The sequence below is a fragment of the Lucilia cuprina genome, chromosome 3 (assembly GCF_022045245.1).
Source record: "Lucilia cuprina isolate Lc7/37 chromosome 3, ASM2204524v1, whole genome shotgun sequence".
Classification (NCBI taxonomy): domain Eukaryota; kingdom Metazoa; phylum Arthropoda; class Insecta; order Diptera; family Calliphoridae; genus Lucilia; species Lucilia cuprina.
Genome location: NC_060951.1, coordinates 57,047,141 through 57,064,194, shown reverse-complemented (window position 1 = coordinate 57,064,194; position 17,054 = coordinate 57,047,141). Strand labels below are relative to the sequence as shown.

The 17,054-nt window shown below is 28.4% G+C and overlaps 3 protein-coding genes across 4 annotated transcripts; all 3 read left to right on the top strand.

Moving 5' to 3' along the window:
- Positions 1 to 1,856: 1,856 nt before the first annotated feature.
- Positions 1,857 to 2,577, top strand: LOC111681476. The gene is made up of 2 exons (XM_023443263.2): positions 1,857 to 2,050; positions 2,159 to 2,577. Exons 1-2 carry the CDS (start codon positions 1,993 to 1,995, stop codon positions 2,488 to 2,490), a joined length of 390 nt encoding a protein of 129 aa, XP_023299031.2. The 5' UTR covers positions 1,857 to 1,992; the 3' UTR covers positions 2,491 to 2,577.
- Positions 2,578 to 3,068: 491 nt separating this feature from the next.
- LOC111681466 (probable arginine--tRNA ligase, cytoplasmic) lies at positions 3,069 to 5,701 on the top strand. The gene is made up of 5 exons (XM_023443252.2): positions 3,069 to 3,223; positions 3,292 to 3,429; positions 3,564 to 3,940; positions 4,005 to 4,334; positions 4,406 to 5,701. Exons 1-5 carry the CDS (start codon positions 3,182 to 3,184, stop codon positions 5,553 to 5,555), a joined length of 2,037 nt encoding a protein of 678 aa, XP_023299020.2. The 5' UTR covers positions 3,069 to 3,181; the 3' UTR covers positions 5,556 to 5,701.
- A 2,028-nt stretch (positions 5,702 to 7,729) lies between these two features.
- LOC111681468 (xenotropic and polytropic retrovirus receptor 1) lies at positions 7,730 to 16,586 on the top strand. 2 transcript variants are annotated; one of them, XM_023443253.2, is made up of 8 exons: positions 7,730 to 8,243; positions 13,489 to 13,581; positions 13,654 to 14,311; positions 14,372 to 14,742; positions 14,819 to 15,161; positions 15,227 to 15,396; positions 15,454 to 15,587; positions 15,655 to 16,586. In XM_023443253.2, exons 2-8 carry the CDS (start codon positions 13,513 to 13,515, stop codon positions 15,932 to 15,934), a joined length of 2,025 nt encoding a protein of 674 aa, XP_023299021.1. In that variant the 5' UTR covers positions 7,730 to 8,243; positions 13,489 to 13,512; the 3' UTR covers positions 15,935 to 16,586. The 2 variants fall into 2 exon arrangements, with proteins under 2 accessions (XP_023299021.1, XP_046802694.1); XM_046946738.1 differs by lacking the exon at positions 7,730 to 8,243 and adding an exon at positions 10,890 to 10,912.
- The last annotated feature ends 468 nt before the right edge of the window (positions 16,587 to 17,054 follow it).

Here is a 17,054-nt window from a genome sequence, read left to right as displayed (position 1 = left end):
GATACAAACATTTTAAACAAATGAGAACTTTTATAAAAAAATATATAATGAAAATTTAATTTACAATAAAAAAAAACATAAAATAAACTCTTACAAATATTTTGAAGAGCAACAAAAAATTATTACCAAACTATATAATCAATATAATAAAAAAATATATATTAATATTAAATTGTTAAAGCAGTGAAATACAAAATAAAGGAATAAGCAAAACATTTATCAAAATAAAAATAAATTTATAAAAGAAACCAACAAATGGATTAAAAAGCTATATATTTTAAAAGTAATAAACTAAAAATGAAATATGTATACTCATTAAATTGCAAATTAAATTCTATTTGATTCTCAATGATTTCAAATTTTTTAATTCACTATATTTTAAAATATAAATTAAACATACACAACTTAATTTTATAATTAATGACAATTTTTTTTTAAAGCAAAACTAAAACAAACAACATTTACAACAAATAAATATAAACGTGTTCAATCTTTTATTTTTTTAACTTAAAATGCATTTTTTGCCAACTAGAAATTGAAATTAATTATAAAATTATAACAAATTATATTTAAACCGCAAAAAAAAATTATTTATATTATATACCAATTATAGCAATATTGAAATAAATTACAAAAAATATATTTCAATAAATAAAGTATCATTTCTAGTTCTTAAAACATACATACACACATTTCATGGAAATGATTTTGGGAATTAAAACTAAATTAAAAATTTAAATGGCTACTTTATGTGAATTTCAAAAAATAATAAAAAATAAAGTCTAAAGAAATTTTTAAAAAGAACCGTAATATAAATGTAAAACATAGTATGTAATAATATTTAACAAACAAAAAAAAAATGTATTAAGTGCTTGTAAAAACAAAACAATATTTAAATAACAAAATATATGAATAATATGTGAACAATTTTAAGTTTAAATTAATAAAAATCAACCCTTTTTCTAAAAAAAACTCGTTTTATTATTGTATTTTATAGAAAATTTTTTAAAACTTTGATAAATTTCAAATACTCTTCATTGATATTTAACCTCATATGATTTTGACTTCAGTTTAGTTAAAATCAAATAAAATTTGATCTTTTTTAAATTTTTTCATTGTAAAAAAACAAAATGTAAAAAAATCGAATCACAGTATCCACATTTCTTTTGAAATACTTTAGGAATAAAAAGTAAACACATGTAGGTTTTCAAAACTGTTTTCCGATTTGTATTTCCTCCTTTGAATTGCTTGATCAAAATAGCTCATAATCGGAATGACTTACGATTTGTTTATGTAAAAGGTAAGCGTTTAAAAAATATCGAAGGTACCCTTCTTCCACCTCCCGTTTGTTAAGTATTACCCTGATAGGATCAGCCCTTAAGAAATACCAGATGTATTTTCAAATATATCGATTCTGCAACACTGTGCTGTGTAACGCCGACATTAATAGTCCGACGACTCACGTTGTACAATTTCTCTGACACTGAACTCTGTATCACAGATGGAAAATTAAAGTTTGGAAATTACACTTAATAAGATTTTTCCGCTTTTATATAAATCTATATAATACATCCGTTTTTGCAATGATTGGATCTCAGTCCCCTTAAGATAAGTCATGATTAAATTACACATAAACAAGGTAACTGTAAACGTAAACACCACTACCAATAAGTACAAGAAAATAACATACCTTGTTACAAATTGTTAAAATATTTCAAAACAAAATAATTTTAATTTAAACATACTCCCTGGGTGAAGGTTAACACATAGTAGGACATGTCAGAATATACATTCTTAATTTTAAGATATAAATTCCACTAACCACAAAAAGTACAATTATATAAACTTTTCCAGCTCTGATCTTTATAAACTACAAATGCACTTTGTTTATCATCAAAACAATAACAAATAGTGAAATTTTTATAAAATATTAACAAAATCAATAAATTTTATATTCTTTATTGAGTTAAGCAGAAAGTAGAAATAATAACAATGCAAAATTTTGATATGAATATGGATTTTTTATTTGCACTGCTACCGCCATCAAATTGTAAGTATCAACAAAAGTTTTTACTGTTCAACTATTTTTTTCTTTTTAATAAACTAATTAAATTTATTAACACTTTGTTTTTGTTGTTGTTATCATTCGTTACTGCAGTTCAAATGACCGATGAGCAGTTGGTGTTGTGGCAACATAATGCTTTTTTTGAATGTGAATGTGATAATTTTATAAATCGTCGCATTGAGGCAGATCGTCAGGAACGAGCCGAGTATTTGAGTAATTATGCTATTAATACTGCTATACAACAGCATGGTCTACAGAGACGACGTCGCCGCAGCGAGGGCAACGAAAATGAAGGAAATAATGTCTTCATAGTTCATCCACCGGCCAGACGTCCGCGTTTAAGGCCGCTTTACTATGAGGTATATGAAGATGCTGTGGCAGAAGCTATACGGGAAAGAGGTTTAGTTTTAAGAGGTAGACCTTAAAAATTATAAATTTATTTATGCATATGAAAAGAACCACAACACTGTACTGTGCAATGTGCTATAGACGCGGAGGATCGAGGAACTAGATAAAAAAGTGGGAGATGAAGTCGTCTTTAGTATATACGAGAAATTAAAATATCTAAATGTGATGATATGGGTATCATTTATATGTATGTATCTACTTTTTGAAACTTAAAGATTTGATCAGTTTTTTTAAACAACTTTTATTTTGCTACAATTCAACGAAATTTAAATGTTTTCATTTTGGTATTTTAAGTTGTGAAAATATATGTATAGGACATATACTTAAGTATATTTAGAAATAAGAAATAACATAAAAATATCTGTGTGAATTTTTAATAAAATAGATTTTTTTATAAAAAACAAAATCGAATTATAATGGGAATAATTTTTTTTTTTCATAATTAAATTAGCGATTAGCAAATATAAAATTTGAAAAAAATCGAAATGCCAAAAAGTCGACTTTTTATCGTAAATTTAGAACTTTACCACTTATATTTTTGCATATTTCTAAACACTTCCTAGAGTCATCAATTCCTGCTGAATGTCTATACCTAAAAAGAAGTATTTGACAGCCGCAATTCTTTTTTTTTTGCTATTCTAGTTTTTTTGTTTTGACTCTACATGTGGCATTTGGTGTAAGTGGAAAAGTTTTAATAAATTATAGAAGATGTCAAGTTTAAAGCGTGAAATTGATACATTACATGAATTAGTAAGTGTTTTATGGTAAGAAATGTTTAAAGTTTTAATAATTTTATACATTGGGGTATTCTTTTTTAGGAACAACTGACAGCTGAGCTGCGTGCGCAAATTGATGATACAAAGAACGGTGTCGGTTTGGAGGAACATGACGAAGGTCTGATGAAACTGCAGTTGGAAAATACAAAACTTAAACATCGTTTAGCTGTATTGCAAAATGTAAGTTTTAAAGTTCTATACAAACCCACATATACATAATTGCAATATTGGGTTGTTTTGCATCACCTATACCCTACACTGACTCACTTTTTGAGTCAATTTAACATCTATACACGTTTTTATTTTCCCTTTAGGCTTTGGAAAATGAGAAAAAATCCCAAAGTGGTAGTGCTACAAAGACTTTTGTTCCAGCGGTCATACCAGAACAAATCAATGAAATGATTTCTATAAGTGATCATTTATTTGATTTATTTACAAATGCCATTGCAAAAGCGTATCCACAATTAGCCGGTACTGCTGCGATTATTTCACCTGTTAACGCTAATGCTGCCAAGTTTGGTGATTACCAATGCAATAGTGCTATGTCTCTAGCTAAGACACTAAAAGCAAGTGGCATTAATAAGTCACCACGCGATATTGCCCAAGAGGTGCTGAAACAATGTCAAGTTTCACCGGTGGTTGAGAAAATGGAAGTAGCTGGTGCTGGTTTTATCAATGTGTTCCTCAAGAAGTAAGTTTTTTTTTGTTATATTTTTAACATTTATGTTTTATTTTTATTTGTTTATATTTATTAGAACTTATGCCGTGGAAGCTTTAGCCAACATGTTGTGTGCCGGTGTTAAGGCTCCCAAGGTTAAACGCCAACGTGTTCTGGTAGATTTCTCCTCGCCAAATATTGCCAAAGAAATGCATGTGGGACATTTGCGTTCCACCATTATTGGTGAATCGATTTCCCGTTTATTGGAATTTATGGGTCACGATGTATTGCGTGTTAATCATTTAGGTGATTGGGGTACACAATTTGGCATGTTAATTGCTCATTTGGAAGACAGATTTCCCAATTTTCTTAATGAGAGTCCTCCCATAAGTGATTTGCAAGCTTTCTACAAAGAGTCCAAAAAGAGGTAACTTCTTATAAAAATAGTTTCATTACTTTGTTTGTTTTTAATAAAGCAATTATTTTTGTTTAAAAAAGGTTTGACGAAGATGAGGAATTCAAAAAACGCGCATATAATCGTGTAGTACAGTTACAAAGTGGTGAACCCAATTCAACTAAAGCCTGGACTTTAATATGCGATGTATCGCGTCGCGAATTTCAAAAAATTTACGATCGTTTAGATGTCCATCTTACCGAAAAGGGTGAATCATTTTACCAAAGCCGCATGGTAGATGTGGTTAAGTTCTTAGAATCTAAAAATCTATTAGAACTAGATGAGGGACGTAAAATTATGTGGGCTACCGCTGAGAAGGATTCTATACCCTTGACTATTGTAAAATCAGATGGCGGTTTCACTTATGATACTTCCGATATGGCTGCTATACGCTATAGAATCGAAGAAGAAAAAGTTGAATGGATAATCTATGTAGTAGATGCTGGACAAAATACTCATTTGAAGAATATTTACTTGGCTGCCGAAAGATGCGGTATTTTAGACCCACAAAAACATCGTGCCGATCATGTGCAATTCGGTGTAGTGCTGGGAGAAGATGGTAAGAAATTCAAGACACGCTCTGGGGATACTGTAAAATTATCCGATCTCTTGGATGAGGGCCTAAAGAGATCATTGGATAAACTTCTGGAAAAGGAGCGTGACAAGGTTCTAACTCCCGAAGAGCTTAAGGCTGCCCAAGAATCCGTAGCCTATGGTTGCATTAAATACGCCGATTTAAGTCATAATCGTACCAATGAATATGTATTCTCATTCGATAAAATGTTGGAAGATCGTGGCAATACTGCTGTTTATTTACTGTACGCCTACACACGTATTTGTTCGATATCACGCAACAGTGGTGAAGACTTTTCCGATTTGGCTAAAGTTTTACAAACCAACAAAATTGTATTAGAACATGAGAAGGAGTGGAAATTGGCAAAAACTTTGCTGAAATTCCCCGATATTTTGGTGAAAATTTCAAAGGACTTATTACTGCATCTACTCTGTGAATATTGTTACGAAGTGTGCACTGTATTTTCGGAATTCTACGATAATTGCTATTGCATCGAAAAGAACAAGGAAGGAAAAATTGTTAAGGTCAATCGTAGTCGCATTTTGTTGTGTGAAGCTACTGCTGCTGTATTGAAACAATGCTTCAATATTTTGGGTTTGAAACCTGTGGCCAAGATTTAAAAACTTCTTATAAACTCAACAAACGACAATGATCACATTATCTTTAACATTTTCACTTAAAAATTTTTTTTGTAAAACGAATAAAAATAAACTTTATTTCTTTGATATTTAATATTGAAGAAAGAATGTAACCTAATAAACATAAAGCGAGCGCTTTTTATTGTATTCCAACAATAAAAAAATAAATATTTGTTTAAATGCGCCGGAAGCTTTAGTTTTTTTCCGCCAAACATATTTTCCAGCATAATTTGTTTTTATCTCGTATGTATAAATATTTATTTAATAATATCTACATTCATTAGCATTTTCTATTGAATGTTTTTAATTAGAAAATTTTAGGCACACTTCTCTGTTTGCCAGATAAGAATGTAAATGATAAAGATTTAAAGAAATATTGAATGATTTTACAGTATCGCTTATATGGAAATTTTAAAGTCAGTTTGTTATAAGATGTGCTACTGAAAAGTAATAAGGAAAAATAAAAGTGAGTTGCAAAAAGTATAAAATAAGAGTAAAATATCCTTTAAAAACTTCTTCTGTGCTAAAACAAGGATAAGTGAGCAGTTTAATTACAATTACATATTAATAGAATATTAATGGGCCCAACTTCCTCTTATCCTTCTATAGCTAGGACCAATACTGATAAAAAACAACCGGATATTAAGAGAATGGATTGTATCAATTTATTACTGTCTATTTACTTTTTATACCCTACACCACTTTAGTGGGTAGTGTATATTGGGTTTGTGCTGATGTTTGTAACATACAAAAAATATTCGTCCTATACCCACCTTAAACTATACCAATCGGCTTAGAATCGTTTTCTGGGTCGATTAAGCCATGTCTGTCCGTCTGTCTGACTGGCTGTCCATGTAAACCTTGGATCAAATTTTACACACGTTCTTTTTTTGGCCTAAGGACGAAGCCTATTGAAAATGTATAAAATCGGTTTATTATTTCGCCTAGCGACCATACAACCAAACCCCCCCGAATAGGGCCTTTGGGCTCATAATTGTTCTATTGTGTCAACAAAAGTCGTCAAAACTTCGACTTTACCGATTTTTGTAATAATCGGGCCTCATTTGACCCTAGCCCCCATTCAAAATCCCTTCAGAAAATTACTTGAAGGTCAAAATTCACCTATAAACACTAATTAGACTTTTAAATTCTAAATAAATAACTTTGAAGTAGACGTGAATTCATCTACCAACATTTATAAGAATAGGCCCATTTTTTCCCTACTCCCCTTTGAGCCGAAAAAAGTCGAAAAGTCGGAAAAAGTCGAAAAGTCAAAAAAAGTCGGATAAAGTCGAATAAAGTCGGAAAAAGTCGAAAAAAGTCGGAAAAAGTCGATAAAAGTCCGAAAAGTCGAAAATAATCGAAAAAAGTAGAAAGAAATCGAAAAAACTCAAAAAAATGCAACAAATAGAAAAAATATAATTAAAATTTTTTATTAATAATAATAAATAATAATAATAATAATATAATGTGGCAACATTATAAATTTACGCTTCTGGCTTCGGAAAAAGTCGATAAAAGTCGGAAAAAGTCGAAAAATGTCGAAAAGTCGACTATTTATAAAATATTAAAAGTCATCACCACCTGTGTTGGTAATGTTTTTAATTAAATGAAAAAAGTCGAAAAGTCGACTTTTCATAAAATGTAAAATGTTGAAAAGTCGACTTTTCCTATTTTCAGTGTATAATCCTGATTATTTAATTTTCATTGTAACACCCTGTGTTGGTGATGCTTTTATTTCATTCTCATAAGCGCTGGTATTTCATTCTGATTTGTGTATGAGAGAAATATCAATCAGTTCTCGCGGGAAACAGAACCATTTTAATTCTTATTATTTATAACCGATTATGGCCAATATCCTGGTTTAATATAAAAATTAAAAACTAATTAAAAACAAATCAATGCAATTAGTACCTAATTGCTGAAACAAAAGTTTCTTTGTGTAGACTTTAACTAAACGTTTTAGAAACTTAGTTATTTATATTTATGCATAAACATGTAGCGGTTTCTGCAACAAACGTACTAGCGTTATTTTACCGTCAATCTGGTAGGATGTTACCGAAAAACTTTGGCAACACTGTTCAAAATGTCACTTTAAATTTAACAGCTGTGTCTTTGTTTAGTTCTTTTTCGATTCTTTCTTTATAAAAACGTATTATTGTCTGCCGAGTTTACTTTAAAAATTACCAAAAATTATTATCAATTATTTACGGAAAATTATTTAATTTTCCTGCTAAAATGCGTGCCTTTACTTAATTCACATAAAATTGTCTTTTTTTGTTTGTTTCTAAATCAATTGTAAAGTGATATTTTTTGTGTAATAATAAATTATACTACGATTAAGTTAAATAGTGTGAATTTTGTACTTAAAAAGACTGATAATAAAAAAAAAAATAAAAGTTAAAAAAAAACAAGCGAATTAATTAAATTTAAACATGATTTTAAGAATGAATACGAAGAGTAATTTTTATTAACGTGGAAAACAAAAAGAAAGAAAAGTGTTTGTGTAGTTAGTGTTTTTTGTTGTTGATTTTATGACAACAACAGCGGTAATAAATTAAAAAAAATCAAATGTTTACAAAGGATTATTAAATGTTTACTAAGCGTTTTTATATTTAGAATTTGCGAAAAAAAATTGTAAAACAAGAAAATCGACGATAAAAAACTGAGGTAAATGTCATTACATATATTTTTGTTTTGCTTTTTTTATTAATACATTTTAATTTTTAATTATTCGACTTGAAGTCTTGTGATTTTCATTAATTTATTAAAGATGTAATTGAAACTGTTTTTATTTGCAAAAACGAGTAAATTGTTGTGACAAATTCTTAGAAATATATACATTTATCATGTATATAATTATAACAACAATTTAAAAAGAAAATATGTAATCATAAAGATCAAACTTCTCTTAAATTGCCTTACTTGCCTTAAATTGGAAAAATAGGGGCATTCATGTAATTAGGCAAAAGTTCATCTTTTTAAATATCTAAAAGTAGAAGTACACAACACGGGTTAAGGCGGCAACGTTTTACGCTTTCTTTCTTTTCAAGCTGCAAGTTACATACCAGGCGTCATTTCAATATTTCTTTTAACGTTTTTTAACATTGTTACTGTAAAAAAAAAACAAAATTTTAAGTTTTTGTTTAAATTTTTAATATTTCTCTATCATTGTTTGTGAAATTTATTTTATATTAGTATATTTTTATTCTACACAAAACAAATTACAACTCAGTTCAAAGTTTCTGAACTTTTCGCGGCAGACGCGTTACAAACTACACTTTGTAACTTGTCATATGAAAATACACTATTTTAACTTTTTTTGACAGAATCTTATAACGCAATGCTGCGTGTTATGTACTTCTATCTTAATAATAGGAAAAATTGTGTATTGATGTTTAAATAGGTACCAGATCATTTTAATTTTGAACCCGGCTCAACAAATATTGAATCCGATCCGAGTTCGATACATTTGACAAAAATGAAAAACATACAGTTTTATATGGTAAATGTTTGAAAATTAAAGCAAAGAGGGAAAAAATATTTAAAAATTTTCAAATTTGAAAAACTTACTATCAAGATTTCGTTAGTATTATTTTGTTCTTTAACTTGAACTTTTTGAGCTTTCTATAATATACCTAGAACGAAGAAACTTAAAATTAAGAATGTCAAGCAACAGATAAATCGTAACCAATAAGGGATTTTTTGATTTTTTTTTTTGAATTTTCTATAATATTAAAAATATAAACCTAAAGTTATTGTGCTATATGCTATAAGCACAATTGGGACGAACGACGAATTTTTCAGAACGAATTTTCGTCGTCAGATATAGAACACACTAACGAATATGAAAATACGCACAATCAGTGCGTATGACGAAATTCGTCGTACATAACGAACTGTGCGATAGGTTTATTTCTATTTCTTACGCAGGCGAACGACGAATTAATTGCGGAAAATTGTTTTTAGACCATTTCTGGTAGCCCGAATTTTCTGAAATTTGGCGGTTGTGAGTACAGCTAATGACAAAACAATACAAAGTTATGTTCGAAAAATTTTTTATGGTTTTAAAATAATCTCTGCGCCATAAAACTAAAAATAAATTTTTCGAAAATTCGAACTTAAGTTCGAAAAATTTTAAAGCCATTAAAACCAGTTCTGATGGCCCGAATTGTCTGAAATTTGGCAGTTTGGAGTACACTTGATGACACTACAATGCTATGTTAGAATATTTAAAATTAAGTTCGAAAATTCAAAGTAATGTTCGAAATGACTACAGGGAAGGTTCGAAATATTTTTTTTTAATTACACACAAACATATGTATGTATTTATGTATACATTTAATTGTTTGTAAATACATTTTTAATATGAGTTATTACAAATTAAAAATTGACAGCCAATATTTATAATTAATCGATTTTGATTTACTTTTTAAAGATAAATTGAAAATTTTTATTAATTATTATTGCGCATACATATTGATAATGGATTATTTAAAAAAATACCAAAAAGATAATAAATACCTAAACAAAAAATTAATATACATATGTATTATTGTATATGGCTACTACTCTTAACTATTCTGCTCAACACTGTATGCTCTCTGATCTACATACATATAATAGGGGCTATGAAAACTATCACCACAGTTTAAGGTCTACAGAGAAAAAAAATCAAATTGTTTGTGTTTGATAACAATCTCACACTACAGCAAATAAAATACTACTCGTACAAATCTTAGGGTAATTACATTTTTTTAAGATAACAAATACGAATAAAAAATATAAATCTTAGAGATTTCGTTAAATAAAAATCAATATTTACACAATAAATTGCATAAAAAGAATATCTTTATGTTTATTTTTATTAATAACGATAAATTAAATTAAAAAAAAAAAACAAGCAAAAACTTAAATTTGGCACAAAATAAATACTTATGTATTAAATGATTATGAAAATAATTCATCCGTTAAATGAAAGAAAATTCTAAATAAACTCAAAATACATTTAATACTATGACAACGCAGCCATATAAAAAAACAATTATCTATACGACGTACTGTCAATGTGAGTTACGGAATATTATTTTTGACATTTCGTTTAATTTTGATTTTAAGTAAAAACCCATTACAATTCAATTTATTTGCCGGATCTTTAATGTTTTAACAAATTTTTAACACTTGGTTGCTAAAAATATGACACAGTGACTTAAAGTAATTTAGTGTGTTGGAATCTTCATTTCAATATTATTTATGATTGCTTTTTCTATAGTTTGAATTAAAATCTTACGTTTTGTGTTTCGATAATAGAGTAGTCAAAAGATATTAGCGGCTGGTTGGTATGTGTACTAATAATATTGTTTATATTATCTTATCGTGTTGTCTAATTTAAAGATAATTAAGCTTATATTTTATGTATGTATGTAAGTTTGCATAAGTGTGTACATACATACATATGTATGTATCAGGCAAGGAAAAGTCAACACTTTAGTACTTTTTGATATTGAAAAGTGTCTAGCCTATAGTCAAGTCTATAGTCTAGTCTATAGTCTAGTCTATAGTCTAGTCTATAGTCTAGTCTATAGTCTAGTCTATAGTCTAGTCTATAGTCTAGTCTATAGTCTAGTCTATAGTCTAGTCTATAGTCTAGTCTATAGTCTAGTCTATAGTCTAGTCTATAGTCTAGTCTATAGTCTAGTCTATAGTCTAGTCTATAGTCTAGTCTATAATCTAGTCTATAGTCTAGTCTATAGACTAGTCTATAGACTAGTATATAGTCTATAGTCTAGTTTATAGTCTAGTCTACAGTTTCGTAATTTATTGTCTAGTCTAGTTATTTAAAACCTAAAAGGTATTATTTTTTTTTTTAGATTGTAGTATTTAAAAATTGAAGTTGTCCATGCCTGGTATGTATGTTAAAAACATTTGTGATTTAGATTTTTCACAAACCAAATAAAAATATACAAAACTATGACGTTTGTCGTTTGTTTAAAAATAAATTCGGCGAAAATGTCATTTGGCAAAATACATACAATGTATTAAGTGTTAGTTGAAGTCAAATATCACATTATACAAAAGTAAACAATGTAGGACCACTAGGGAAAGTTTACATTTTTTTTTGTAAAATTTTAGTATTAGTTTAATATTATATACAATATTTTTCCTAAAAGTATTTTAAATTAAAATTTGTTTTACAATTTTCTTCTCTAGCAATTTATGGGTCATTGCTAACTAATCTATTTTTCAATGTTTGTTGTTTATATAAAATTAAAATTATGATTAACATGATGCAAATAATTATTAAACAAATATTAAAAAGTCTCGCAAGCATACATAATATAATTCTATAATAAATATTTGATAAACAAGTTATTAAATATTAAATTGACATTATTAAAGATTAAAAATTCCATTTGTAAATATTTAGCTTAGTAGCACTATCGCAGACATCTGTTGTATTTTTATACCCAATATCAAGATAGTGTTGATTCAAATTCGAATTTTTTTATATCCTTCCAATTATTTCTTGAATAAAGATATAAAAATTGACTTAAATGTGCTTTGTATATCGAGAAGTTAAAAAAAAAATATATATTGTAAAAAAATGAAAAAAAGCAATTTCAAACTAGGATTCTATAATTCGACTTTCTTTTTTCTACTATTTTCGAACTTTCGACTTTTTTAGACTTTTTCCGACATTTTTGGAATTTTCGACTTTTATTTACTAAGTCGACTTTTCGACCTTTTTCATAGACGATAGTCGAAGTCGACTATTTTGTTCCAAAAACGTCGATAGCTCGACTATCGTCTATGAAAAAGGTCGAAAAGTCGACTTTGTAAATAAAAGTCGAAAATTCGAAAAATGTCGAAAAAAGGTCTGGAAATGTCGAAAATTTAAAAATAGTAGAAAAAAAGTCAAAAATAATCGAAAATTTTAAAAAAGTGGAAAAAGGTTAAAAACTCTACAATAGTCGGAAAAACTGAAAAAAATAGTTGAAAAAATCGAAAGTCGAAAATAGTCAAAAAGTCGAAAAAAAAATCGAAAGAAAAAATCGGAAAACGCAAAAAAAGTCAAAAAGACGAAAAAATCGAAGTCTAAAAAAAAGATGGAAAATGTAGAAAAGTCGACTATTTATAAAATACTTAAAGTCGACTTTTAACTAAATGCAAACGGTCGACTTTTCGTTTCAACTATAGAACCCTATTTTAAACTGTTTTGAACAATTTTTGTTAGGACTAATAAGTGAAAAGTTTCAACTATTTGAATCAATTTTTTTTTACTTCTTGATTTTCAACTGGAACTTTTGGAATTTTTTATAATTTTGAATCTAGATTTGCAAACCTAAACGACCAGCATAATGATTGAATGATCAGGCTATCAGTTCTAATTGATCATTTCTGGTATTTTTTCCGCATTCAATTTGTACTATTTTGATTTTTTATATTTGTAAACCAAGAAATATGAATTTAAAATTCCATTAAATTTTGAAAATGAATGCATTAATCAAAAATGACTCCAAAATGTTTTTTTATTTTATTTACTTTTTAATTAATGAAACATTTCAAATTATAATTTGCTTTACATTCAGCAAATTTTTAATATTAATTTGTATTTATTATAAAATATTTGATAAATTTTTGCCAAATTTTATTTTCCTAAGCACAAAACCATTAAAATGTGTCAGCCATCAATTATAGCAAATGTAATTGATGAGCATTTTAATTTTTCAAATATTGACAAACTAATGAACACATAATTACATATTATATACAACCATATACATTAATATTACGTAATTATTAATGAAAATCATCATATCTTAAATAATGAAACAAAATATTATGCATTATTAAATATAAACAAGTTTCAATCTAAATTTTTTAAAGAATCATTTTTCAAATCTATTTATTTTAGATTCATAATTTGTAAGTTGCCAACATGAAATTTGCTGAGCATTTAACGGCTCACATAACGCCGGAATGGCGTAAACAATATATTAACTATGAGGTCAGTATTTGTATTTAATATAAACTTTATTTTTACATTTTATTAAAAAAAAAAACTTTTGCTTTTCTGCAGGAAATGAAAGCCATGCTTTATATGGCTGTAGAAGAAGCTCCCTCCGTTGACAGTGTGGAAGATGAAGTTTTAAAACGACATTTTGCCAATTTTGATGAGAATTTCTTTCATTATTGTGACAAAGAATTGAAAAAGATCAATACATTTTATTCGGAAAAATTAGCCGAAGCCACACGTAAATTTGCTACTTTAAAAGCTGAACTGAAAACCTGTATCGAAGAGTCTGAACGCAGTGCAAAAAAATCGAAAGCTTTAAAGAAAGCCGGTTTGCCACATCGTAAGGCCCAAGAGCTTAAATTGGCATTCAGTGAATTTTATTTAAGTTTAATTCTTCTACAAAACTATCAAAATCTTAATCATACCGGTTTTCGTAAGATTCTTAAGAAACATGATAAACTATTGCGTGTCGATACTGGTGCCAAGTGGCGTCAGGATCATGTTGAGGCCTCACATTTCTTTATTAATAAGGATATTGATAATATAATTAATGAAACAGAGACTACTGTTACCTCCGAGTTAGAGGGTGGTGATCGTCAACGTGCTATGAAACGTTTGCGTGTTCCTCCTCTCGGTGAACAACAGAGTCCTTGGACAACATTTAAAGTGGGTTTGTTTTCGGGTTCCTTTATTGTTTTGGGTATTGTGGTGGTGTTGTCTGGTGAGTAACTTAAAATTGATCAGTTTTCTATACAAAACCTAATCTTCAATTTCTAAACAGCAATTTTCCACGATATTAGTGGTGAAAATCTTAAAGTCACATTTCGTTTATATCGTGGTCCTTTATTGATTATCGAGTTTATATTTCTGATTGGTGTTAATATCTATGGCTGGCGTTCATCGGGTGTTAATCATGTACTTATATTTGAATTAGATCCAAGAAATCATTTATCGGAACAGCATCTAATGGAATTAGCGGCGATTTTTGGTGTCATTTGGACTTTAAGCATGTTGAGTTTTCTCTACTCGGCTAGTTTAAGTATACCGGCTTTTATAAATCCGCTTACATTAACCATTATAATGGTATTATTTCTAATAAATCCCTTTCATGTACTGCATCATGATGCTCGTTTTTGGCTATTAAGAATATCGGTAGGTTGTCCTTGTTGCTATTTAAAACAAAACAATAAAATTTTAATCATTTGTTGGTATTATTCTTATAAAAAAGGGTCGTATGGTAGCTGCCCCCTTCTTCCATGTAGGTTTTGCTGATTTCTGGCTGGGTGATCAGTTGAACTCTTTGGCTACTGCTCTATTAGATTTTGAATATTTAATCTGCTTCTATTTTACCAATGGCAATTGGTTTGAGGCTCGTGATGCTTCTATTTGCATGGAAAAGGACTTTATTATAAGACCCATTTTTAATTGTCTGCCTGCTTGGTTCCGTTTCGCTCAATGCCTTAGGCGTTACCGTGACACACGCGAAGCTTTCCCGCATTTGGTAAATGCGGGCAAATATTCTACGACATTCATGGTGGTTATATTTGCCACATTAAAAAGTTTTAATAGTCGTAAGTACTTTAACAAAGACTAACTATTCTAGAAGTATTGCTAAATGCTTTTTTTTTATTTTAAGGTTATTATTCCAATACTTTTGATAATCCTTATACCTGGTTATGGATTGTGGCTTCAGTGGTATCCTCTTGTTATTCTTATACATGGGATATAAAAATGGATTGGGGCTTGTTTGATAAAAATGCCGGCGAAAATACTTTCTTGAGAGAAGAAATTGTTTACTCTTCCACTGTAAGTTTAAGGCAAAAAGTTAAAAGGAATTTCATTTAGTAATTGATGTGTTTTCAGGGTTTCTATTACTTTGCCATAGTTGAGGATTTGCTATTGCGTTTTAGCTGGGCCTTGTCATTTTATATAACCGAAATGAAATATTTAAGTGGCGATATTATGACTTCTATAACCGGCATTTTGGAAGTATTCCGGTATGTATATTAACCATTATAAACTATTCATATGTCTCTACAAATTGTCTCTTTTTGTAATAAACAGTCGCTTTGTTTGGAATTTCTTTCGATTGGAGAACGAACACTTAAACAATTGCGGTAAATTCAGAGCTGTACGAGATATTTCTATAGCGCCCATAGATTCATCAGACCAAACGCAAATACTACGAATGATGGACGAACCGGATGGTGTTATTAATCGTTATACAAAAACTAATCGTCCTAAACCTAAAAAATCAAAAGACCCCGAGAAGAGAAGTCTTCTACAACCACGTGGCTCCTTACAGGATCTAACAATCGACATCGATGGCACTAAAAAACTTTAAAACTTAAAGTTGTGCCAAATAATTATCATAAATAAACACTTAATAATTTTAATTTATTTTAGTTCAAAACTGCAGAATTTTGCATATTAGTTTAATTATTACAATTTTCCCATTTATCCCTTTTTCTTTAAAAAAACGTCGAGTACTTAAGAGCAACAACAAACATTAAGAAAAAGCAAAAAGACCTTTAAAATGCCATACAATTTAAAATATAACTTTTTTTTAAGGCAGTATTACTTAAAAACTAAAAAAGAAAAAACGAAATTAAAATATTGTTCTTCCTTGTGTTTAAAAAAAATATATATTAAAATTGATGATACCACATTACATTCCTAACGTTTATAAACGTAACAAAATTAAAAATTAAAATTTTTATTGTTTCTTTTTTTCTTGTTTTTCATCCCTACTTTATGTGTGTTAAGTGTATTTTGTTTGTGTAATATGTTTTTGATTTTTACTTTACTATAAGTGCTAAAGTTAATGTTTCTATCAACAAGTTTTGTTACAAAACTTGGCTCATTCTATTGATGAGCTTTAAATTTAAATTTATACATAATTATTATAATTAAAAAGTAAAAACTACAGTTTACATTTGCAGAAAAATAAACTAAATCGTATGTATAGATATACAAATAAAAAAATTAATTTAAAAGCAAAAACTAATTCTTTTATTAGTATTTTTAGATGTTTTTAAAAAATCGAAAATAACTTTAGATGTTTTTGAAATCTTCTAACAGAAAGTTAGTTTCCCTATGGTTAATGTTTGGAGAGTGACTATATTGGCAATTCTATTGTTCGTTGTTAACCTTCTTGGTTCCATTTTGCTCAATGTTTAAAACGTTATAGTGATACCGGTCAGGTTTATCCGTTTCTAGTTAATGCAGGAAAATATGCTGTTTAGTTTCCCATGATTGTGTCTTCAACTTTTGCTGCGAAATATAAAGGTGAGTTATTTTTTGAGGGAAAGTTATTTTTTCAGTAAAAGATATTTTTCCAACAAATTTCTACTGCTCAACTGTGGATTATATAATTCAATATCAAATTATTTATAACGTTATATCATATCGAGAGCTTTTCAAATCAAAAGCTCAGTTTGGCAATTCAGTTCACCAATTTTCCA